This window comes from Lissotriton vulgaris, chromosome 5 (assembly GCF_964263255.1).
Source record: "Lissotriton vulgaris chromosome 5, aLisVul1.2, whole genome shotgun sequence".
Taxonomy (NCBI): domain Eukaryota; kingdom Metazoa; phylum Chordata; class Amphibia; order Caudata; family Salamandridae; genus Lissotriton; species Lissotriton vulgaris.
In genome coordinates this window covers 1,838,564,515-1,838,590,701 of record NC_141693.1, presented here as the reverse complement: position 1 = coordinate 1,838,590,701, position 26,187 = coordinate 1,838,564,515, and the positions used below count along the sequence as shown (strand labels likewise).

The 26,187-nt window shown below is 49.1% G+C and overlaps 1 protein-coding gene across 2 annotated transcripts in view; it reads left to right on the top strand.

Annotated features, from left to right (window-relative positions):
* The window catches only part of NPEPPS (aminopeptidase puromycin sensitive), a 1,004,488-nt gene extending 979,336 nt beyond the window's left edge, over nucleotides 1-25,152 (top strand). For both annotated transcript variants that reach the window (XM_086924308.1, XM_086924309.1), the window contains exon 23: nucleotides 24,431-25,152. In XM_086924308.1, coding sequence (XP_086780434.1) covers nucleotides 24,431-24,583 — 153 coding nt within the window. In that variant the 3' untranslated portion in view covers nucleotides 24,584-25,152. The remainder of the gene's footprint in view (nucleotides 1-24,430) is intronic.
* The last annotated feature ends 1,035 nt before the right edge of the window (nucleotides 25,153-26,187 follow it).

The following is a 26,187-nucleotide window of genomic DNA, read 5'->3' as shown; positions in this document are numbered from 1 at the left end:
CTCCGGTGGAAGACCCTGTGAATGAAGAGGGTCATGATTAACCGATGCCGGAGAAGCCTCCTTCGGAGCGGCCGATGGGTTCGTACCCTCCCTTTCCTGGTCCTGGGCAGGACCCCTCGCATTTCCTGAATGCTATGTTTGGCGTTTATGCGAGGGCAATGTACCCCACTGGTGCACCGGCTGGTCCCATGGGTCCATTGTCTTATAACTGGGGTGTCCCTCAAGCTTACGCTCCGGCACCGTTTATCCCATTTATGCCGGCGCCTTATACTCCCTGGCTCGGTACGACGCCGCCGAGGTCGTCGACTCTGCAAACGGCTTCGCCGGCTCCGGAACGACCTCGTGAGTTGGATCGAGGTGCCACGCCGGTTCGTGAGGCTCGTCTTCCAGCTGCCCCGGCTCCTCTTTCGATGCCGGTTCCGGCTCCGTCGGTGTCTTTACCGGATCCGTCAACTTCAGTTCGCATGGAGTGATCGAGGCACAGGGCTCAGCGCCTCTTGGAGGAAAAGGGGTATCAAGATTCTGAGGTAGAGGAAGGTGAACTTCTGGATCAAGGGGACTGTTTTGAGGACCTGCATAGTGTTAGTGGCCTGGAACTCTCTCCTGAGTGGGGTTTGCCATCAGTTTCTGATGCACCATCTAAGGACGTGGCACCCTACCATGTTGTGATTAGGAAGGCTGCGGATCTGCTCAATCTGACTTTGCCTACTGTTGAGTACAAGCCCAACATCCTCACGGAGGTTTTACACTCGCCTTCATCTATTATAGGGCTTACGCTTCCATTCACAGAGGCTTTGACTGAGCCAATAAAGGAGGTCTGGAAAAGACCCTTGACTGCTCCTGCGGTTTCCAGGTCGGTGGCAAGACGTTACAGGGTGGCTCCTGGTGACCCTGACTTTATCTCTTCACATCCTTCTCCGGAGAGTCTAGTTGTGCAGGCCACTTGTTCCAACAGGTCTGCAGGTTCATTTCCTCAGGTGCCGGCAGATAAGGACTCTAAAAAATTGGACCAGTCTGCAAAAACGATTTTCTCCTTGGGTAGCATGGCTCTTAAATCTACCAATGCTACTTGCCTGCTAGGGAGATATGTTCATGCGTTGATGGACTCTGTGAAACAGTTGTCATCTAAGCTTCCAGAGGATGATAGAAAGAACTTCAATGAGGTAGTCTCTGATACTCAGGCTGCAGCCCGCTTGGTAATTCAGAGTGGCATGGACACGGAGGACTCTGTTGCCAGGATTATGGGCTCTACTGTTGCCAACAGAAGGGCCGCATGGCTGAAATCTTCTGATTGTTCGGCAGATGTACAATCCACTTTAATGGACTTACCATTTGAAGGAACAGGCCTCTTTGGGGGGAAAAAGCGGATGTGGCCTTGGAGAGGTTCAAAGATAGCCGGGCAACGGCAAGGTCTTTGGGTCTTCAGGCTAGAGGTTCTGCCACTAGGAGGTTTAGGGGATTTGGTAGATCCGCTTTTCATTCCTATAAGCAAGGCCAGCAGCAGCAGCAGCAGAACCCTTTATATAGTTCATGCAGAGGTAAACAAAGGGGCCGTGCTCGTGGACGCCAGTCCTCCTCCTCCTCTACTTCCTCCTCTAATACCCTCCCTCCACCTACAACAGCAAAGCAGCCCTAGATCTGCCATTCTGGATCATGCGGGTCCGGTAGGGGGTCGGCTTACTCATTTTCTACCGGTTTGGTAATCGGTTACATCAGATCTTTGGGTTCTCAATCTCGTAGAAAATGGGTATGTGCTTCCTTTTCAGGAGTTCCCTCCCAATTACCCTCCTTGCCAAGGTTATTGTTCGGAGGACCACCTGCTTCTTCTGCAGGAGGAAGTCCTGGCACTGTTCCGAAAAGGTGCGATAGAGGTGGTTCCAGAGCAGGAAAGGGGTCAGGGGTGCTACTCCCGGTATTTCCTGATCCCCAAGAAGGATGGCAGGTTACGTCCAATCATGGACCTCAGGATTTTGAACCTCTATCTCAAGCAGGAGAAGTTCAAAATGCTCACACTTGTACAGGTTCTTCAAGCGCTGTTGGAAGAAGACTGGATGGTGTCGATCGACTTGCAGGATGAGTATTTTCACATCCCCATTCTGAAGTCGCACAGAAAGTATCTCCGTTTTACGGTGGGATCGCAGCATTACCAGTTTGCGGACCTTCCGTTTGGACTTACTACTGTGCCTCGAGTTTTCACCAAGGTGATGGCAGTGGTGGCTGCGCATCTCAGAAGGTCGGGGATTCCTGTGTTCCCCTATCTGGACGACTGGCTGATCAAAGCAGAGTCGCTGGAAAAGGTGCTCCATCATCTGTAAGTGACAACGCAGCTGTTGTTTAGATTGGGTTTTTCGATAAACGTGCCCAAGTCTCACCTGGTGCCCTCCCAGCGCCACCTGTTCAGAGGTGCGGTACTGGACACTACTGTATGACGTGCATTCCCTCCACCTCAAAGGATTCGCGACATTCAGGAAATGATTCCTTTATTCTACAATGGAGCAGTTGTACCAGTCCTGAAGGTCCTTCGTCTGCTCGGTCTGATGGCTTCTTGCATTCTGTTGGTCAACCATGCACGCTGGCACATGAGGGCACTCCAGTGGTGCCTCCGCAGGCAGTGGTATCAGCACAACAGATCTCTGGGAGTCAGTGAAGATCTCCAGAGAAACTGCTGCGGATCTGTCATGGTGGAGCGTGGAGGGCAATCCGTCTCGGGGAAAGCCTGTCCAGCTACCTCCATCGGTTGCCACAGTGATAACTGATGCATCCACTCTCGGGTGGGGTGCTCATCTGGGGGATCTGGAGATCAAAGGTCTTTGGTCTTCGGAGGAAAGGTTGCTTCATATCAACCTTCTAGAGTTGCGGGCGATACGTCTGGCGCTCAAGGCCTTCCTCCCTTCCCTTCGCGGTCAGTCGGTTCAAGTCCTGACGGACAACATGACTGCGATGTGGTATATCAACAAGCAGGGAGGAGTGGGGTCGCAGTGTCTCTGCAAAGAGGCTCTGCTTCTCTGGTCCTGGGTTCAGGACCATCAGATTTGTCTGATGGCAAATCATCTGGCCGGAGTTCTGAACGTTCGTGCAGACGTTCTCAGTCGGCAGTTCTCTGCCGACCACGAGTGGAGGCTTCACCCGGAGGTTGTTCACGACATCTTTCAGATATGGGGGACTCCTCGGGTGGACCTGTTTGCCACTCGCGAGAACGCTCACTGCCTGTCATTCTGCAGTCTCCAGTATCCGATGCAAGGAGCTTTGGGGGACGCGTTTCAGTTGAGTTGGGGAAATCAACTCCTTAACGCGTTTCCTCCCATACCCTTGATTCCTCGGGTTCTGAGGAAGATTCGCCAGGATCGGGCCCAAGTCATATTGGTCGCCCTGGACTGGCCAAGAAGGGTGTGGTACACGGACCTTCTCCGCCTCTCCTCTCACCCGCCGCTCTGTCTCCCTTTCAGGGCAGACCTCCTCTCTCAGATGGAGGGACAGGTTCTACACCCCCACCTCCAGACATTACACCTTCATGCCTGGAGATTGAACGGGGCAACTTGAATTCCTTTTCTCTCCCTCACAATGTGGTGGATGTCATTCTTTCTGCCAGGCGTGACTCCACTAAGTCCATCTATTCGTATAGGTGGTCTAAATTTGTCTCTTGGTGTAGGGAGAGGGATGTTGACCCTTCGAAGGCTCATTTGTCTGACATTTTGCAGTTTGCTCTTTCTCTGGCGCAGCAGGGTTTTGCTGTTGACACGGTCAAGGGGTATCTTTCAGCCTTATCGGCATTTCTCTGTTTCCCGGATCAGCCTTCTCTTTTTAAGTCTCCAGTGGTTTTGAGATTTTTGAAGGGTCTCTCTAATAAGTTCCCTCCTTCTCAGTTTGTTGTTCCACATTGGGATTTGAATCTTGTGTTAACCTTTTTGACGGGTTCTCCCTTCGAACCCTTGCACAAGTGTCCCATGAGACTTCTATCTTTTAAAACTGTCTTCTTGGTTGCAATTACCTCGGCAAGGAGGGTAAGTGAGCTTCAGGCTCTTAGTTCCAAGCCCCCGTTCTTGACCATTCATGCTGAAAGAATGGTTCTCAGGACCAGGGCTGCTTTTCTTCCTAAGGTGGTAACTCCCTTCCATCTAGGACAATCCATTACCCTTCCTACCTTCTATCCTCCCCCACACCCTTCCAAGGAGGAGGAGAGACTTCATCGCTTGGATCCAAAGAGAGCAGTTATTTTCTATCTTGAGAGGACTAAAGACTATCGTGTTGACGATCAGCTCTTCGTGGGTTTTGCTGGCTGCAAGAAGGGCAGAGCGGTGCACAATCGCACACTTTCTAGATGGATAATCCTGTGCATCAAGGTTTGCTACACTCTGGCGGGTAAGGACCCTCCTGAGGGTATTAGAGCTCATTCAACTAGCGCAAAGTCTGCAACATCTGCTTTGTCTAGAGGTGTTCCTGTTGAGGACATTTGCAGAGCCGCGACTTGGGCCTCCCTCCACACTTTCGTGAAGCACTACTGCTTGAATGCCGAGGTGAGGAGGGACAGCCACTTCGCGCGCTCTGTCCTCCAAGATTTCCTGGTATAGCAGAGTGGTCACCCTCCTCCGGGAGTGGGGACTGCTGTGGGACTCTATTCACAAGGTGAGGAATCCACAAGGCAGATGTATCTATCAGAAGAACAAGTTACTTACCTTCGGTAACGCTTTTTCTGGTAGATACAGTATCTGCCTGTGGATTCCTCACTGACCCACCCGCCTCCCCATTGTCCGCTCTGCTATACCTGGGTTTATGTATTTATATTTTGGGTTTTTGATACCTTTGCTTCGCACTATGTGTGCAGTTTCGATTTGCATGTACTATGTACACTGTTTATATGTATATTTACTGTCGTTGGTCCATCAGGGTGCCTCGAAGGCACGGAAAAAAGGGCGAAACTGACGTCATCACGCCGACGTGGGTCTTATAAGGAGTCGGTGACATCAGACGGAGTCGGGCACGATGCCGTGCTCCTATGACGTCGTCCACGCCGGCGTGCTACAAAGAACTTTCCGAACATTGCTGGCGCAAGGGGGGATATTCACAAGGTGAGGAATCCACAGGCAGATACTGTATCTACCAGAAAAAGCGTTACCGAAGGTAAGTAACTTGTTCTTTGGTCAAGTTAGGTTTCATTTACCGATTTCGTCCATATTTCCGGCAACGGAAGCCTGAAACTTCCTTGAGTCTTCTATTTTGATTAAGCCGACAGGAAAGAACCTCCATCCCCTGCTACTGTTTCTGAGCTTGAAGAACTGGGGCCATATGTACCTGTTTTAGTAATAGTGATTACCTAATTGGGATTTTCTCCAAATCGCAATTAGGAAATTACTTTTCCCAATGCATTATACTCATTGAATTTCATATAGCGATTCCTAGTGGGTCACAAATCAACCTACCGCATGAATATTAATTAGGTAGGTCGCAGTTTGCGATCTATTAAGAATTGCAGCCATCATAGGGACCACCATGTCGATGATTGCTTTTTATTAAAGCAATCTTTTTTTTTTTTTTTTTAAATGCAGCCCATTTTCCTTTGGACCACTGCCTGCTCTTAAATATTTGTTTCAACATTCCCAAAGGGGAAGGGGTCCACTAGGGACCCAATTTGCTAATGGTTGAGTTGATGTAAAAAATTGTTTGACAATCGTAAATCTGATAGACTACTGGCCGTAGATTCCTTCACATAGAATTTTCCCCAGGCGTGAGATTGGATCCGGAAAACTTTTGCCACAGCATCCCTGCGCTCTGGAGGCGGGACGACATCACGCGACTCTGCCCAGGCGTCGCTCGCGCATGTGACATCAGCGAGGTCACATAAGACCCGCCCCGGCGCGCCTACGTCAGTTTTTTTTTTCTGCATGCAACGCGGATCCGGTTCTTGCTACGGGCCATTTTTAGGCCCCTTTTTTCTCCATTCTTTTGGTGGAACAATGTGCGAATGCCTTCGGGTTTCAAAACTTGTGCTTTTTGTGGGCGTCTTATGTCGGCCACAGACCCACACCTCATTTTTATGTGGTGTTTGGGGGAGGATCACGGCACCACCGACTGCGAGGCCATCTAGCAGTTGAAGCCGTAATTGCGACGAGAGCGCTGCATGAAACTTCACTCAGTGCGTCTCTCCAGGTCGACGTCCTCCCCTCGGTCTGCTTCAGGTTCGGCCGTGGTCGTCGTCCACGCCCTTCTCCGATGTCACGTGAGCGTTTCTCCCCGGTGGTGGGTAAATGTCGTAGTTTGTCCCTGGGGGCTAGGTTCCGGCCTTCTGGGGGCAGAGACTCTACGGCCCGCGTGTTGTCCTATCCACCATTTCCCGGTGTTGGAGCGTCGAGAGTCCAGATGGAGATATACGCAGCGGCTTTGCAGGCCTCGCTGGCGTCTTCCCCTCCTGGAGTGTCGGCGAACCCCTCGCCTCGCACAGGGCCCACGGCAGCGCCCCCGGCGCCGACTGCTTCGGATCCAGGCTTGGAGGATGTGGTGCTGTTGGGGTGCGGCTCCTCTGGTGCACCTCCGGCAGGCCAAGGCGCCTCTGCATCGCCGCAAACTCCTGCTGGAGTCCCTGTGGTGTCGTGGGAGGTCGTCGGGTCTCATTCGAGCCCCTCTCAGTCCTTTGACAAGGTGGTCCAGTCTAAGGCCGAGGTGACGCTGCTACGGCGCCGGCTGCAGCTGGACCGTGCAGAGCCACAGGGGTCAGTGCACCCTCCTTGTCCCGCTCCGGGTCGTGGCCGGGTGCAGACCCCTTGCCGGGCCCCTCTCGTCCCTCCCCACAGGCGGCTGCCTCGACGGAGGGCAAGTCAGAGGTTGAATCGTCCCTGGCACCGCCTCATGGGTTGCCGAACAATCTACGCCTCATTCTGGACCACTCCCCAGGCCCGTCAGTTCCACCGCGTAGGTGGCTACCTCGACAGGGGTCGGCGCCATTTAAGCGCCGCCCCGGGGCCGATTCGACTCCAGTTCCGGTCTCGGATGCAGGGTGACTTGGAGGAACCTTGTCTGGTGACGCCGGATGGTGCAGACAACCTGCCTCAGGCTGCGGACTCTACGGCTCCGCGCAGGGGTCGTAACGCTGATTCGTCTTCGGACGCTCCTTCTCCGGAGGCGTCCTATATTTTGGTGTCGTCCTCCCCAGAGACTGTTCACCGTGTGGTTTATTTTTCACCAGCGCCGAAGGGTGGCTCCCCGCCCTTCCTGAGGCAGAGGCGTTCGTCGGAAGAGCGGCAGGTCCCTCATTCTTAGGCTCCTTCTGACTTTCAGGTCTGGCCCTTGCCAGTTCTGCTTGGCCTCTTGGCGGCCGCCTTAGTTTGCAGCCGTTGCCCACGGAGGAGCTGCTTTCCCCACAGCGGGGCCCTACGGAGGCGGGTTCGTTCTTCGCTCATGCAGTGTCCACGGCTGTGGGCATCCTGCGTATGGGTGATCCGGTGGTTCACATCCCGGCGGACCATCTATTGGAGGTCCTCCAACAGGGCTCTGGTGGGAGGGAACTCTTGCTTCCCTTTGCAAGCGGGTACATCAATAAAGAAGTTATCTTTCAATCCTGATTGGAGTATCATTACAGTTCCCTCATTTCTTCCTTCACTGGTGCTTGGGGGCGTCCTGCCTCAGGGGACCCGATGCCTCAACATCTATTCCACCGGCATCTCCCAGCGCCACGTGATCCAGCATGCCTTTCCCTCCACTCCTCTGCCTCCTCTTTTGCGGACTGCTTTTTCCTCCCTGCCGTTACTGTAGGAGAGTAGCGTCTGCAATCCTATGGTTTGCTTTTTGCTTCACTTGTGTACGACTTTCAGCCTAGCTGTTCTCTCTCTAAATTGACACACATGTACTTTAGGTGCATTTACCAATTGGTATTGGGTCACTCTTATAAGTCCTTGTACAGTGTACCATAGGTACCCAGGGCATAAGTGCACCCAAGGCCTACCAGGGGCTGCAGCATGTATTATGCCACCCTTGGCTGGCCATCTAAAACAGACACCACTGGCTGGTAACACAGCTGGGGCAAGGTGGTGTAATCACCCTTTGATTTAGATATAGTATACCTATATCTAACCCAAAATGGACACATATATTCCTATAAGTCACTCCTATGGCAGGTCTTATCAATCCTGAAGGCAGAGTGCTTGGAATTATGTGAGATGGTGCTCTAGCATGAGCTGAGCCTGTCTGCAGCTTTCGGAACCATGTCCTTATAGCTGTTCCATGTTAACGCTATACCATATACTCATTATAATCCTCGCGGTTATTGCTAACTTTGGCATAGCATTATCAAAACATGTCGAGTAAGATGTCATACGAATTGGAATACTACCCCCCTCACCAGTTCTGGCGACGGGGGTAGCATTCCACCCTTTTAGAGGGACACAACATGTATGTAACTGAGAACCCCGGTTAAAGTTAACTCCAGCATCACAAAATGGATGCTGCCACCACAGACACAAGTCTGACCTCCTGCTGCTGGGAGTCCTTCCAGCGAGGGAGGCTTGGACAAAGGGTTTCCTGCCTTGGGAGGTGCTAGCACCACCCCAGACAGGATTTTGTGTATTAGGTAGGACAGGGCTGAAAGGAATCAGACCTGCCTGGGGCACACAAGGTGCCCTGTGCATACACCGGCTCAAACCAGTTGCTGGGGCACTCCAGCCCCAGCTCTGGCGCGAGATCGGACAAAGGATAGGGGTGTAACCACCCCCCTTCCTGGTCCCACCCATGGGAGGGACCTAGTGATAGTGCAGCCCCCTTTAGCAGGATAAAGGTAGGAGCTGGTCCCATTCCAAATCAGATTAATCCTGACTTGAAACTCTACAAGAAGAAACTCTAGACTTCGACTTTCTGCTACAGAAGACTGAAGAAATCTCCCTTGTGGGCAAGGAGTGTCCACCCTGCACAAGCAAGCACCATCAAGCATCCAGCGGCTTCACTTTGTCGTCTTCCTTCGAGGATCCAGACTTCAGAGCCCGACGAGACCCGGATTCCCAGACCTCTCCGACCTCAACTCACATCTGCAGCACAGCTGAGATCCGTGGGTGCGACGAGACCTGCGGGTGCATAGGTGCGAAGTCGTGTCTGGTTTCTGCATTGAAGTCTATGGAGCCTGAAAGAAAAGATGCTGCAGGCGACCAGGATGAAGGTGTCTGGTGTGATCCAAGGCTGGATCAGGAATGCTGAAGACTTTAAAGCAGAGGGGACAATGTTCAAAGTCACTAGCCAGTGACTGGAGTGGAACCAGGAAGGAACCAGATGCTGTCGTCGCGATCAGGTGAAGAGTGGACGCTTGACTCTGCAGCCACGTGGACAAGGAGGTGTCTTCGACGACCAGGATGGAAGCACGAGCTGTCCCACACAGGCTCTCGCTGTCGGCGGTGTTGGTTCCGAATTCGGCGTCAACAGGCCTTGGCAAAGGCAACCCATGCGGTGAGTGGAAAAGGCGTCTGGTGCGGAACAGGAGGGTTCGGGGTGCTTCTCCTTTGCAGGGGCCAGTGTGGAGCAACCAGACCAGCGGTGTTGATGCGTGGATCGTCGTCTAGGAGGCCACTAGCCAGCCGGCAAGTGACCAGACAACGCGTCGAGCAGCAACCAGGCAGAAGGGCCCCATGCAGATCTCGTGGATGCTGGAGGGCTGGTTTTCAGTGCAGGAGCTGCTCTGGGCTGGGGCTTCTCAACCCCCAAACACTTCGAGGATGTGCTGGAAGCGAAGTGCAGTTTCTCCAAGATGGCCGGTCCCACGTGTCTCGTCGCACCCACGGATCTCAGCTGTGCTGCAGATGTGAGTTGAGGTCGGAGAGGTCTGGAAGTCCGGGTCTCGTCGGGCTCTGAAGTCTGGTTCCGCCAGTAAGGACGACAAAGTGAACCGCTAGGACGCTTGATGGTGTCTGCAGATGCAGGGTGGTCACTCCTTGACCACAAGGGAGATTTTCTTCAGTCTTCTGTGGAGCAGAACGTCGAAGTCCAGAGTTTCTTTTTTGTAGTTTCAATTCAGGATAATCTAATTTGGAATCTGACCAGCTCCTACCTTTATTCTCCTAAAGGGGGCTGTACTGTGACTAGGAAGGGGGGTGGTTACACCCCCTATCCTTTGTCCGGTTTCGCGCCAGACCTGGGGCTGGAGTGCCACAGCAACTGGTTTGAACCGGGGTATGCACAGGGACACCTTGTGTGCCCCAGGCATGTCTCATTCCTTTCAGCCTGGCCTACCTCAATACACAAAATCCTGTCTAGGGTGATGCTAGCACCTCCCAAGACAGGAAACCCTTTGTCCAGGCCTCCCTCGCTGGAAGGACTCCCAGCAGCAGGAGGTCAGACTCGTGTCTGTGGTGGCAGCATCCATTTTGTGATGCTGAGGCTCTGTTTAACTGTAACCGGGGTTCTCAGTTACATACATGTCGTGTCCCTCTAAAAGGGTGGAATGCTACCCCCCTCGCCAGAACTGGCGAGGGGGTAGTATTCCAATTCGTATGACACCTTACTCGACATGTTTTGATAATGCTATGCCAAAGTTAACAATAACCGCTTGGATTATAATGTGTATGGTATAGCGTTATCATGGAACAGCTATAAGGACATGGTTCCAAAAGCTGCAGACAGGCTCAGCTCATGCTAGAGCACCATCTCACATAATTCCAAGCACTCTGCTTTCAGGATTGATCAGGCCTGTCATAGGAGTGACTTATAGGAATATATGTGTCCATTTTGGGTTAGATATAGGTATACTATATCTAAAGCAAAGGGTGATTACACCACCTTGCCCCAGCTGTGTTAATAGCCAGTTGACTGTTTAGATGGCCAGCCAGGGGTGGCATAATACATGCTGCAGCCCCTGGTAGGCCTTGGGTGCACTTATGCCCTGGCTACCTATGGTACACTGTACAAGGCCTTATAAGAGTGACCCAATACCAATTGGTAAATGCACCTAAAGTACATGTGTGTCAATTTAGAGAGAGAACAGCTAGGCTGTGGGTCTGATTAGCAGGCCCACAGGCACGGAAAGTCGTAAACCAGTGAAGCAAAAAGCAAAAATCTGGGGTTACCATAGGATTGCAGACCCTACTCTCCTACAGTAGTGACAGATGCATCCCTCCTGGGTTGGGGGGGCCAAATGGGAGAGAGAGAGATCAGAGGCCTCTGGTCTCCGACGGAGTCCCGGCTCCACATCATCCTTCTGGAGCTGTGGGCGATCAGACTTGCACTGAAGGCCTTCCTTCCCTCTGTCCGGGGAAGTGTAGTGCAGGTGTTCACGGACAACACCACCGCCATGTGGTACTGCAGAAAACAGGGCGGAGTGGGGTCGTGGACCCTTTGTCAGGAGGCTCTGCGCCTCTGGACATGGCTGGAACACCAGGGAGTCACCTTGGTGGTTCAACACCTGGCAGGTTCCCTGAACGCCAGGGCGGACGAACCCAGCCGCCGGTGCATGATGGATCACGAATGGCGTCTGAATTCGGACGTGGCGCAAGGCCTCTTTCGGCAGTGGGGAGAGCCTTGGTTAGGTCTATTCACCACCGAAGAGAACGCGCAATGTCATCACGTCTGCGCGTTGGAATTTCCAAGGAGGCACTCGCTCGGAGACGCTTTTCGTCACGAGTGGAGCTGCAGTCTGTTGTACGCCTTTCCGCCTATACCACTTCTGCCCAGAGTGCTGAAGAAGATCAGGAGAGACCGGGCCCAAGTCATTCTTGTGGCTCTGGACTGGGCACAAAGATACTGGTATCCCGAGCTACTCAGCATGTCAGTCGATCCTCTGATTCGTCTGCCTCTTCAGGAGGACCTTCTGTCTCAGCAGCAGGGGACGGTCCTCCACCCGAACCTGTCCAGTCTCCATCTCCATGCATGGAGATTGAGCGGCGACAGTTGAGGCCATTTGACTTGGCTCCTGAAGTGTGTGATGTAATTCTGGCAGCCAGGCGTCCCTCCACAAAAGCGGTATACGCCTGCAGGTGGAATACATTTGTGGCATGGTGCACAGCAAAGGCTGTGGATCCTCTCTCTGCCCCCCCTTTCAGAGGTTCTCTTCTTCCTCTTGCCCAGCAGGGCTCTGCTCTGGGCACTCTTAAGGGCTACTCTCTCTGCCATTTCCGCCTTCTTGAGGCTACCTTATCAGCCTTCTCTTTTCAAGTCCCCTATTGTAAATAGATTCTTGAAGGGCATCACACACATGTTCCCTCCTGTTCCTTTCGTGGTGCCTCAGTGGGACTTGAACCTTGTTCTTACTTATCTGATGTGCGCTCCTTTTGAGCCGCTTCACAATTGTCCTCTCGGTCTTCTTACTCTTAAGACTGCATTCCTGGTTGCCATCACCTCTGCCAGGAGAGTGAGTGAGCTCCAGGCTCCTTCTTATAAACCTCCTTTCCTTTCTGTCCATCCGGACAAAGTTGTGTTGAAAACACGTCCTACTTTCCTGCCCAAAGTAGTTACAGCCTTTCACATCGGGCAGTCCATCACTTTGCCCACCTTCTTTCCACCTACGCATCCTTCTAAGGAAGAAGAGAGGCTCCACCGTCTGAACCCAAAATGTGCGCTCTCCTTAGACTTTGATCGCACACGCTAGTTCCGGGTGGAAGACCAGCTCTTTGTTGGTTACGTGAGCGCTAAGAAGGGACGGGCGGTACACAAGCGGACCATCTCTCGGTGGGTCGTATTGTGTATCAAAGTATGCTACTCTTTGGCTCGGAAGGAGCCCTCCGTTGGGCTGAGGGCCCATTCCACTCGGGCCACGGCGGCTACTACTGCCCTTGGTCGGGGAGTCCCCTTGCAAGACATCTGTCCGGCATCTACGTGGGCCTCGCTGCACACGTTTGCTAGACACTACTGCCTGGACAGCCAAGTCCGGAGAGATGGCTTTTTCGGCCGTTCTGACCCACCACCGGGGTTGGTATTGCTGGGGTATCTATTCTAAGGTAAGGAATCTAACACTAACCTGTTTCTTTTCAGATGCACAAGTTACTTACCTTCGGTAACGATATATCTGTAAAAAACAGTAGTTAATGTTAGATTCCTTACCACCCCACCCATCCTCCCCGTTCTGCGGACCGATATCTAGGGTTAAGGTATTTCCCTTTGAGGGATCTAGTTTTATGGCACCAGTGTCGGTCTCTGGCATGGGTCTGCGTTCCTGGCGAGGAAAGCTATGTACAAGAACTGACTTCAGCGGGCGAGGGCGTTATCTAAGTACTCCAACGTCATTCTGAAGAGAAGAAGGATGACTGATCTCGGTGGTTATGGCGCTTAGCAATATATAGGCAGATTATGTCACCTGCGTTAGTAGCAATATGTGTTGTTGGGTGCCTAGGCATGGGTTGTCATCCTTACCCACCAGTAATCAACAGATTCCAATATGTATATACAAGCCCTATCACACCAACAGAAACTAATCAACAATAAAGTTTGGTACAATATATCATTTCACAAAAATCATAGAGGTCCGGTAGAAATTGTAATTCATTTAATCTTTGAGGCTTTCCCCAAGTCCAGCCAACACGTGTTTCGTCGATTGGGCAGGAACCCACGACTTCACAGGGCTGATATTCAACGTTTATACATTCTTATGCCTTCTGGCTGGTTATACTTCCGACCCAGCCTTATGTGGCATGGGTGAAGAAATCTGATCAGGTCTTGGTCTTAGTGTCTTTGGCGCCTCTTCAATTAGGTAAATATTTGTATCCCCGTAGTTATATGAGAGAATTATCCCGATTCATTGATATGAGGTCGTAGTGTGATCATTCCTCCAGTGATATTATAGAAGGAAGATTTCCCAGCTCCCAATATTCTGGAGTCCCGGGGCAGAGTATTCCGTTCCGTGTATGGCGCGTACTTCCGTATTACTTTCCTAGAATAAATTAGCTAAAAAGAGATTAAACCGAAATAGACAATCTATTGCAACGTATCAACCAGCAACGTTTTAAAAATTTGGAGACACCACAAACTATAAAAGGGGAGGTATCAGTCAATGGAATTCGGAGAGCCACCACATACATACGTGTTACCAAGCTTTTGAAGAGGGGTTTCAGCCAGTATCTCCTTGGGTGGATATAGTCTGGACACTCAAAAAGTACATGTGCCACCGTCTCGGGCCTGGCTGGGCAGCGTGCACAAAAGGGGGATAAATGAGCATGGGACTTCCACTTAGAAACAATTGCTCCAAGGGGGAGAGTGCCAACTCTAAACTAGAGTAGAGAGCCCTATCCGCTGGCATAGTAATTAAGTCCATGTAGGGTTCGTATAATACAACATCCTTTATTCTGAGGAACACTACAGTCGAATTACAGTGAGGAACACTGCAGTCGAATTACAGTGATGTGGATTTCCAATTAGTTGGCAAGAGACCCAGTCCCAATATAGTTTTTTGAGGACTGCCTTGGGAGGGGCAGATCTTGCGGTCCAACAATCTCATAGGCCCAGTTCCCCCAAAAGGTTTTTTGTGTCCCTCAACCACTTGATCTTGTTCCAACCCCCCATGTTCATTACTTCTGATAAACCCTCAGCGTAGGATTTTAGTTCCGGGACCCTCCATATGCGGGACCATAGGAGCAATGGGCGAAGTCGGGCCTGGTCTTTGAAACTTCTGCAACCCAAGTCCAATAGCACCGGAACTGTAGGGGTTCTCGAGGGGAGAGCTAGGAGGTCCTTCAGGAGCTTGTTTTCGGCCTTGTATAAGGAATCCAAATTAGAGTGACCCCATAGCTCCGCGCCATAGAGGGCGGAAGTGACCCCCCTAGCCTTGTAGATCTCGATTACAGGCGCCACTGAAGATCTGGAGGATGCATGATATTCCTTTAGTAAGGCACCCCCTAACCTTTTGTGACAGAGAACCATCTTATCGATGTGGGAAGACCCAACTCATTTTGTCTTTCAAACGTAGACCCAAATAATCAAATTCAGACACTTTCTCTAGTGGGACCGAGTTCAGAGTGGGAGGACGACCTAGTTTCCTTGGTGGGCGTAATATCAAATATTTCGTTTTTTCTACGTTTATCACCAGCCCTCTGGTTACACAAAAGTCCTGAAAACGGGTCAACATCTTCTGGAGCCCCTGGGGGGTCTTCGAAATAAGGAGAGTGTCATCCTCGAACAACAATGTTGGGGTCCGCACACCCCCCAGGCAGGGTGCATCCGCAGGTTCCTGTAGCAGATGCTCCACCACACCATTTACATATAGGGAAAAGAGTGTGGGAGCTAACACGCAGCCCTGTCTAACACCCCTACAAACCGGGATCCTATCTGTTGTTTCGCCATTTCTCCCCCAACGAACCTGGGCAAAGTTGTTCATGTGAAGTTTAGTGAGGAGAAACCGGATATACGGGGGGCAGGCTAGACCGTGGAGAACCCTCCAGAGTTCCTCCCTGGGAACTAGGTCAAAGGCAGTCTTCAAGTCCATGAAAGCCAAATAGAGACTGCCCTTGCCAAGTTCCACCACCTTCCAGTAGAGGAGTGTTAACCTAAAGACCTGCTCAATTGTCCCTGTTCCTGAGCGAAAGCCTGCTTGGAAGTTCGATAGAACTTGGTTCTCATCCACCCATTGGAGGATTCTCCCCAGGATAACTTTTCCGGCTACTTTTTGTGTAGAGTCAATCAGGCTTATTGGCCTATAATTCCCTGGGATGTCTCTACTACCCTTTTTGTAAATGGGGACTACCACTGCCCCTCTCCACGACCCTGGGATCGGGCCACCCTCCAAGATGGCATTCAAGAGGGCCGAGATCATGAGACCCCAGTCAGATGGGTAGGCCCGCAGTAAATCCCCTGGGAGCCCATCCGGGCCAGCAGCTTTCAATGGGACCACGGTCTTAATGGCGTTCTCAACCTCCCGCGGTGTAAACAGACCAAGGGTGCTAGCCTCCATCGAAAACGGAAATGCAGCTGGCTCATTTAGGGGCCCTTCTATCGCTCAATATAGGGCCTCGAAATGGTGAAACCAGCTCTGAGATGGAATAGTACAGGTCCTCAGGGTATCATCGGGTCTACTACGGGAACCTATCAATTTCCAAAAACCCCTGGCGTCTTTACCTTTGCTAGCAGCCAGCAAATCATCCCAGAATTTCTCCTCCCATTCTTTCTTTGCTATCTGGATAGACTTGGAGTAGGCCTTCCTAGCCTCCCTTGTCCTGACTTGGGATTTTGCCTTTACTGCCTCAACTAGGTTTTTTTTCGCCTTCCTACAATTATGGGTGTACCAGCCCTCTCTTTTATTAGCCCTTTCTTTCACCCCATTATGCCCCTGGCGCACAGTGAACAGATTTGTCAGGCCCCCAGTTAGTTCACAAAATACTTCACATACCTCCCCCAAGCCTCCGTCGACTGTGCCTAAGTTATGATGGGCTAGGGCCAGAAGTTGGGACACAGCCTCAAGTTTTCCGGCAGACAAGAGAAGTTTTGACCACTTCAGGCGCCTACCGCAAAGAGATACCTCCGACTCACCTAGGTCAACCGTGGGGCTAGGTACAGAACCCCCACTGCTAACATACCATTAGGGGGCTAGAGTGAGGGACAGCAAGTTGTGATCACTTTCAACTGAAGGTATTATTACCATATCCCTCACTGAGCTCCATAGACACACATCAAGCAAGATGTAATCGATTCTTGATGTGTGGTTGGACCTATTATATGTATGGGCACCCCCCTTATCCGAGTTAGTCCTTCCATTAAGAGCCCTCAGGCCATATTCTATGCTAAGGGCATTTAGCTGTAGTGCCACCTCTGTCCACTTTTTAATCGGGGGCAGCTCTAGGACTGGTATCCCCCTCCTACCATCCTCCTCATCCTGGTCTTGGGTAACATCCGAGCCCAAGGGCTCGAACGTACAGTTGACATCACCTGCAACCAAGGTGCAGGCTTTGTATGGAGTTGCCCCTAATAAGTCCTCCAACAGTGCTATTGTGGGAGACTGCCTCCCCCCCTTAGTGCCTCGGGCGTAGACATTGAATATATTCAGAACGACACAACCCCTGGCGTCCTTCAGTGTGATGTTAAGCAAGTCTGGGTTGCTAGTCTTGGTTTCCACCACCCTACAATTTAGGGATGAGGCTACCCAGATTAGGAGACCCCCCCGAAGGTCGTCCCCTGCCCAGATCTGGGCACACAGCTGGGATGGCATGAGCAGCAGAGTACCCCACCCTGTGTACTGGCTCCCTATTCCATGTCTCCTGGAAAATGCATATGGAATGCTCTTCCAGTCGGGCAATGCCAGTTTTCTGGCTATTCCAGCAACGTTCCAGCTGAAGACCTTCAAGACTTGGTCCGTCACAGCTTGAGCGTATGGGGAAACTATCTCTTGGCATGGAGCTACCCTGTCCGAGCATGGCAGTGATCCCCTACAACCAATAGAAACCAGGTCCCCCGGAGGGTCCGAGGTTAACCGGTGGTGTAGTTTGGGTTTTATCAGGGGAGGGAGAAATAGATGACATTGCAGTGCCATGTGGGGACTCGCCCAGTTCCCCCCTATCCAGTCCTCCCATTACCTCAAGTCAGTAGCTCCTAAGGCCACAATTTTGACCTGACCACCCGGTCTGGGGATAGAAAAGGGGCTCAAATGTACTACGTATTCCACCACTAGCACCCTTACTCGTTTCCCCCATTATAGGCCTAAAAATAGCGTGGTTAGCAGCCCGCAGGTAAAAATAGGTCAGGTCCACTGCACTAATTCCAGGGCCACCCACCGCTTGGTCTTGGGTACACATCGATCTGGCTACTCTGTTCTCCTGGAAGTTGATAATAACGCAGTCTCCCTCCAGCTGCTTCTTGCTCTTTCCAACCCAACCCACCCTTCGGACACCAAGGATTAGTCCGTTTATGCCCGCAGGGAGTGGTTTATTTGTTTTTAGCCAATGAAGGCTTTTATTTTTTAAGGCCTGGTGGGTCTCTAGTTGGTTATCTAACAAGGGTGGAACCTTAACCAGCACAACGACATAAGGATGGCAGTCCTGGGGGAGATCAGCATAGGGAATGCGAGACACTTTCTTCAGGGCGGGTGCAGCTAAGAGAGATACTGCAGAGTGGCTTTTGACAGGATTAGCTGACGTAGCTGCCCCATCTCCCTTGGTCTTAGTACTATCTGGGGGTGGTTGCTTAGGTTTAGAATTACACCCACCCACTGGGGCCTTTGGTTGCGTGGGTTTCTTATGCTCTTTAAAGACCTTAATGGGGTTCCCTTGAGTTGGAATAGAATGTACAGCAGGACCTGCTTTGGGCATAGGTGGGGCGGTGGTAATAAGAGTTGGGGCCAGACTAGGTGCTGTTGGGGAAGCTACCTTTGGTGGAACTAAATCCTGCACCGGAGCAGCAACAACTGTTGCTCCTTTACCCAAGTTGCCACATGTGTGGTCCTCACTATTCCTAGTCTGATGTTTAATCAGAGTTCTGAGTGAAAAGAAGTTGTCAAGAGTCGACTGCTCAAGACTATTTACTCTGGCCTCCACCCTCTTAATTTGATCTATAAGTGGTGTCAGAAAGCGGTTAAGCACATCGGTAATTTGGTCCAGACAAACTGGAACTTGGATAGGGGGTGGTTCGTTGGCATCTCGTCCCATTTCCTGGGACGGAGGCTCTCCCAACCTATCCAAATGCTCAGGGCTCTGACCATTACCTAGTTTTACACCCGTGGGCCTTAATCCTTGCTTCCTGGAGCGCTTACAAAGTGTGGGATGGCTACCTTTACGTGTACTCACTACCCTTTTCCTCTTAACTTGTTTCGGAACACCCTGAAACACACAGGGCAGTGTGAGACCCACAGGAGGAGCAGGGTTTGGCAGCGGGGAGTTTTGACCAGTAACAGGGGAAGGTAAAGGTACAACGCCCCCTCCCACAGTCTCGTCACTGGCAACACCTCGTGTTAACTGTGCTACTAAGTTCTCTAACCTGTCTATACTATCGCCTATTTCAAACAACCGGGGATGCTCAGGCGCTTCTATAATGAGTGGGGGTGGAGCCATGATTGGGAGAGGTGACAAGGCTTTAGCCGCAGAGCCAAGGGAGGATCGTCTAACTGGCAGGAGATCCCCGGAGAGGCGACGTTCCGTCATCGCGATCTCCTTTTCTATGACTGCCGCTACTCTAGTTAAAAACCTATCCATGGTTCCTATCGTTGGATTCCCACCAACCCCTTCCCCCCCAGTTCTGAGCAGTTTAACCAGAGCGAGTAGACATGGTTGGGGTTTTACCCTCTGGCAATGTCACAGTACCTTTCAGGACCAGTGTAGGAGAAGTTAAGGACCTGGCCCAGCCCAGCCTCTGTCAGCCCCTGACTGCCACAGACTGCCCGCCCTTTGCTCGCGCTTCGCTCGGCGTCCCGCTACGCGGCTGTCACGCCTTAAAAGGGGGCGTTGCGGGCAGGGGGCGTGTTGTTCAGTGGGCGTGGCGGTAACTCCTGGGGCTGCGCTGAGCCTTCTGGTCAGTGTAGTTCCAAACACTGACTGCTCCGCCTACCGTAGCTTCCTCGCTGTTTCTTTACTGCCGGCTTGCCCCTCGCTGACCCCGCGAAGCGGCACCCGCGAAGCGGCACCCGCGAAGCGGGTGCGGCGAGCGGTTGGGACGGTCAGCGGTAGCCCCTTAAGAGGGGGAAGAGCAAACCTCAGACGAAGCCTCACGATGTCTCCCACAGGTATGGTGTCTACCAAATTATAACAACCTATTCTATATAAACTACTGGTGGGAAAAGAAAAGGATGCAACACAAGCTGAAAGTATGTTCATGGAATGGTACCTGGAGACAGTGCATTGGTGTAAAAAGTATGGCTTTGAGAAAAATAAATGTACCATGTTGTAAAGAATGATAGACATGTGTAAAGCTGTCTCTGATGCTTTGGAATGAGCTGACATGTTTCTTATGAAGAAAAAAATAGAAAAAGAACTAAGGGAGCACTTCACATTTCAGATTTTAGTTCTCTAGAAAACTATCTAGAACTAAAATCTTTCTCAGTCATTTCTTTTCTTTATTTCATGTCTTATTTTACTACAGACCTTAAGGAGCAAAAGTCCCTTTCGCTAGATGGTTAATTTCATGCATATTGAAGGGTTACTCAGTGAACAGCGTGCAGCCCCCATTGTGATGTCACTCTCATTCCTCCATAGTTAAGGCTGCTTATGGAGCTTATGTGAAACTTTCACATTTTGCGGAAATTTGCAAACTACCTGCTTTCAACTGCCATTATTCTAATGCAGCCTCCCATAAAGGTGCAGCTTTTAGAAAGTAATTATCACAAAGAAAATACCTCTCAGACCATGTATTGATGAGTGTTTTCCACACCGGAGATCCCCTAACATCATCCCCGTGGGTGAACAATTAATGAACTTTGCTTATTCTACTTCTTTTCATGTCATTTCTATAGCATTTTTCCCTTTTTTTAAAGTTAAGATGGACACATTAACATGATAGATGCTGCCATATATTCCCGTCCTGCGCTGCATTTTTTAGAATCCCATGTTATGTGATACGGTCAACTCATCATAAGCACAGCGCAGGTAAAACCCATGACTAGTTGACCTTGTCACAAGCATGGAAGTGGTTAAATGGCTTGTACCAAAACTTTACTTGTAGGTCATATGAATTGGCTATTTCAAACATTACATCATTAAAGAGGAACAATATGGTGACACATGGACATATTTACATGTAAAGACAAACACTTAATGTGTTATTAACCCCTTGCGCGCTGTACTAATTCTCCTGCTGTGCGGGCGAATTAGCGAGTGGGTGGTATTTGGACGGTCCCCGGCTGTCCTCCGCACCTGCCAGTCACGTGGGACGGTCAGGGGCCATCTGCAGCACCGAAGGGGTCAACGACATACTAGAATATAAATCTAAAGAATAAGTCTGCTATATTCAAAAACACTTTGAAAGAAGAATTAATACATTCTAGACATTAAAAATAGGCACTGGACATTACATGCATAATTACATATATTGGATATTTTGATCCTTCTATTGCCGGGCCACTTGTTCATATATAAGATCTTCTATGCCCTCATCTACTTCCCTAAATATGGGGACCTGATAGCGCTATCTCCTCGATATTAAGTTTGTGTTCCTAAAGAGGTCAGAGTGAAGGCGTATGGGATCTAGTATACACCGTCTTAGTTGCGCTTAGACATTCTGTCTTTTGACATGTTTTTTTGTCAGGTGGTCACTATTGCTTTCTGGAAAGTGTGTTGACGCGTTTCAACCTTCATGGCGGGACCAGAGCTATTCTGTAGAAGGTCTTCCTCAGGGCAGGGGGGAACTTTGGTAGGACACCTAATTTCTAAAATATACCTCAATCTTTCTGGGGCATATACTGGAGGAGGAAAACTATCCTTAGAGGGATTGCAATGGTATCTTCGTACTCCTTTCCTTTCTGGTGGAGGATGCTCTTCGGCAACTTTGACTGCTCCGTTGCTTCTGCTGGCAGCTTTCAGAACAGAAGCGTGCCTATTTGCTGAAAACCTGGTCATGCGGTCCCATTTTTTTTGTGCTGTGGAAATGGGTTACCAACCACCTGTAAAAGGAGAGCCAAAAACGCAGAGGGATTTAAATTTATCATACTCAGTTCTGCTACCTTTGTAGGACCCTCCCAGATATCTTCTCCTAAAGAAAATAGTGTCCTACAAGTTCATGATAGAAAAACATGGCTGTAACGATAGTTTATGTACAATGAAGGAGATGCACTTTCCTGTGAGCACTCAAGTTACCATTACCCTTTTTAAGACTCTGTTGGCAATCCAGATTGTACTTCAGGCTTTCCCTGCCAGTCGTGAAGGCTTGAACGCCTGAACTAAGCAAAAGAAAACCATCACCATTCTGATCATTGTTCCTAGTCCATCCCGATTATCTAGGACTACCTACCTTCTAGAGTTCAGCAATGAGCGTGCTCGTCTGTTTTAATGTTTGTGTAGGTCAAAGCCGATCCGATGATGGAAGGCAAAAAGGTGCGAGGCTAGGCCATTTTCTCTTTTCTAGCTCCAGGAGCGATGAGTTGAGAACCATTAAATTAAATCACAAGATTACCTGTTAGTTTTAATACTTGCAGGCAATAAAAACTGCAATACAAAGTGATCCTAATTGTCCATAATCACATTCTTCTAGTGAAGTAGTGTGGCTCACTGGTTAGAGGCGGCAGACCCGAGAGCAGAGGACGGCCCGGGACCAGGGTTCGATTCCCGTCGCGGCAGGTTTCTGGACCAGGGTCAGCGGACTCGATAATTCTCTCGCCTCGGTGCCCACTCTGATCAGCGATCACACTCGGCAACTCTGGGCATTAGCTTGCCTCATCTTCACTAACGGCCCCACCAGACCGCCGGGGATGCCTGGTCTCACCCTGGAGATACCCATTAAGGGACCATCTCTCAGGGAAGCTAGGAAGGGTTTCGCAGCGGTCGAAGCGCCTTGGGACCCTACGGGTAAGTAGTGCGCTATATAAATGCCTATACATTTACATTTACATTTACATTCTTCTCACATCTTTACATTGAACATTTCTTTAAGGTACAGAAACACACATCATCATAAACCCCAAGAATGTTCAGCAATTGCGAGGTACACGGATACGTTAGGTAGGGGTATGGTGATAGTACATTCCAGTGTCAGTCCGAGGTCAACAGAAAGCATAACATAAACCCTAACATTGAAACACATACAGAACTACCCTTCTACCAAACAAAGTCCCATCAAAGTGAGGACCAGGAAAAAGAGGAGAGATGTCATGGTACCTATACTATTTCTTTCCCTAAGGGGAAGGGGGGCATATTAAGGGTGTAGCCAACTAGGTGCTCATAATGGCATACGGTGTGTCACTATTATATGGTGTCAGGAACCCACTAATCTGGGGGTGTTAGTACTTGTCCCTTCTTGTTTGCAACTTAAATTGTACTCAAGTATCAATTTACATTTACTTGAGTACAATTTAAGTTGCAAACAGGAAGGGACAAATAGTGTTAGCCATAACAGTGGAAGTTAAAGGTGTCTGCTTTAGTCATAAAGGTATAATGCCTTCAGTCTCGTCTCGGAGGTGTGTGTAACATGTAAATTCAAGACATGTTATTGACTAAAGGTTGCCTTAGTGCCATAAATTTCTTCTCGGAGTGTGTTTGCCATAGCCTATTAAACCACATTGTCGAGGAGAGGAGGGTATACGGGACTTTTTGTCCAAAAGAGGACAATAAGTTGTTAAGCTGCACCTTTGTTGGATTTTAGTTCCCCCTTGCCCCCAGCATGCCTTTCATGTTCAGTGGCTTGAGTCCTTGGAGTAAAGTGAACAGCTCAGCATGGGTAGGGTACCCTAGTACCCCTTTAATATGCTCCAGGATTTCTTTCTAGAATATTTGTATGACCACACAAGACCAACAAATTTGCAGGAACTTGCCTGTGTCTTGGTTGCTTCACCAACATTTAGATGAAGCTGTGGGGAATAGTCTACTGAATTGTGCCGGGGGTCAAGTACCATTGGTGCATTACTTTATAGCAGAGCCTCTATGTTGGATAGTTCTATGCCTTTTAGGTATAAAAGCCTTTTCCATTATTTGTTGGATAAAGCTATCTCCATATCCTGTTCCCACTTCTTCTGGAATGAATAATGAGTGATTGTTTTAGAATCTTCCAGTGTGCAATAAGTTTTGGAGATGTCTTTCCTTCCCTCAAAAGTGAGAATCAGTTTTTTAAATCGTGTATATGGTCTCGAGGCAGCCTGTGCATGGACACTGAGCGCCCAGTGCTGAAACTGACAGTATTGCACATGTGTGTTTTCTGATAAGTAAATGTCCTGTTTGCATTGCTTGAAGGATTTGATGGTCTTTCCCTCGAAAAGGTCCCTCTGTATCCTGCATTCATAAAAGATATCTTCTTTGACTTTATAAACAGCATACCTTCCTCCCTATTATTTAACCAGGAGCGTTGCAGTAAACTTTTGAATTCTAAGTCTGAGCTTCCATCTAAAAACACTACTTTTGACAGGAGCAGTATCAGAATTTTTAATTGGTAAAGGTATGCTCATATGCAGTGCTGCTTATTTTATTTTTGACAGTGTCTTAGTGGGATTTTTAACTACATGTTTAATGTTCTTGAATTGTACTTGTAATTGAATGCTTTAAAAAGAAAAGATGGAAAGTGCTGCCTGCAGGGCATGCATTCCGTAATCATTTGAAAAATACACATTTGTTTTGTATCCAATGCTTAGGCAGGAGATTTATCAATTGAAAGACGTATTAGGTGGTTCTGTATTGGAGCTCTTGAATTATACCTAGTCTAAAAACATTTTTCACCATTCAGTGTAGGGCATAGTCATGACTCGCGTGTGGCTAAACTAACAAGGAACAGGTAGTTTATTGCACATATGCATGTCAAGTTTGTTGCAACACCATTTAATGGCTTTGCAAAGAGTTTAGAATTGCAGTCATGTTTTTTATGTCACTTATGGTTTTGATATGTTCCATGTGCCAATTGTTTGTTTCATTCTTTGTTCTTCTAGGCCTTCTTTGATAGCCACCCAGCACCCTCTGCAGAGCGCACCATACATCAGTGTTGTGAGAACATCCTCCTGAATGACTTGTGGCTGAAGCGTGATGCCGAACCCATACATCTTTATCTACAGAAGCGCAATTCTGCCACAACTAAAGCATGACCCCCTTCCCCACTGCTGACATTCACCCAACAGCTCTTTGATAAGCCCCAATTTGGTGGCTCTTTGCAAGTTAAAGAGGGGAACACTGTCAACAGTTGACAACTTCCTGCTCAGACAGTCCTGATTTTTTTTGTAACATTTATCAACAGTACAGCAAAAAAAGATAAATCCAATCTGTAAATAACATAAGTAAAGAAACTGTGAAATGTGCAGATGCCTTTGCAGTTTGCTTGGTGTCCCTCTTTGCAAGGAGATTTGTGGTTTAATGGAAGTCCCTGCACTCCTAAGGCAGTGTCTTGGACAGGAAATGGTAAACACTGAGGGAGTCTTTTAGCTCAGTTCTTACATGAAATCCCTATGTGATGTAGTTGAAAGGTTCACTATGTATGGCAGACAACTGGCATAGCATAATCTGTGCTGAGAAAGTGAAGGTTTCATTTTATTGGCTGAATAGTGGGGTTAGATGTTGGTCTTGAAGGGAAGGGAGAACAGTTACTTCCGTTATACAGATGTCTGTAGTAGTTTGACGTGCTCCCCCTGATTCAAAAAAATAAAAGATGTCTCCCATTTTTCGTATTGCACTTGTTCACTTTCTTTGTGAATAGATAAAAGTAATATGTGGATTTTAAAAGGGTTAATCTGTCTTATTCATAACCCACTGGAAACTGCATGTGAGCTGAGAGATAAAGAACACTGAATGATTTGCTGAAGAGTGGCCATGTTTAGTATGAATTTTACCCCCTCATCCTCGTGATGTGGGCATACGTACATAGCTTAGCAAGGTGCTGGCGGCCTTTTCTGATTATGACCTGAAACGATTCAGAAGCCTTAAAAATTAATGTCTCCCAATGACTGAATGAGGAGCAGGATTTGAGTTTTATTAATTCTAGAATGATCTGCTCCAATATAGTTGTGGCTTCCTTTCATGTTGACGGGATTGTGTACTTAGTATGGCTTAATTTGAATCCTATACCTAGCTGGCCTACTTGGTGATGATGCTTCCCCAAGAAACTACCTTATTCTATTGTTAAAACAAATCAAGCGGTTGGAGTTAATAAAACATAAAATATACAATGTAAGATTGATTTCTGATTTGTTTTCACCCTATGTTTTATTTTGGCAGGTATGTTAATCAGCAGATGTTTCTAGTGTTAGAATGGAAATCAGCAAGTCTTAAGGTGGCATGGGGCTGCTTTGGTACTATATGTAACGACAGGGCACAGTCAAGGGCACAGTCATGATACTATAGACTAAGCACTTTTCCTATCCCTTTAAAATTTTACTTTTGAAGTAATCCAAATCCTGTACCTTAAGTGGACAATTTGCAAGAGCTCAGTAAACCACTGGTAGTAGTTCTTATCTAATAGACATCTAGCTGCAGATTCCTGATCTTTGAATTTCACAGGCATCAGCCTGGATCGGTGGGACATGTGTGGCCAGATCTTGTCTATTATATAATGCTTTACCGAAGGTAAGTAACTTGTTCGTTAAGAAGCAAACCTGTACATAGCGGAATGGGAGTGTTGTAAATTGCTATTGTGTAGAACACTCTTATTGTCGCTTATGCTCATACTAGGCTGAGTGGTGTTTACACCCAGAAAAAG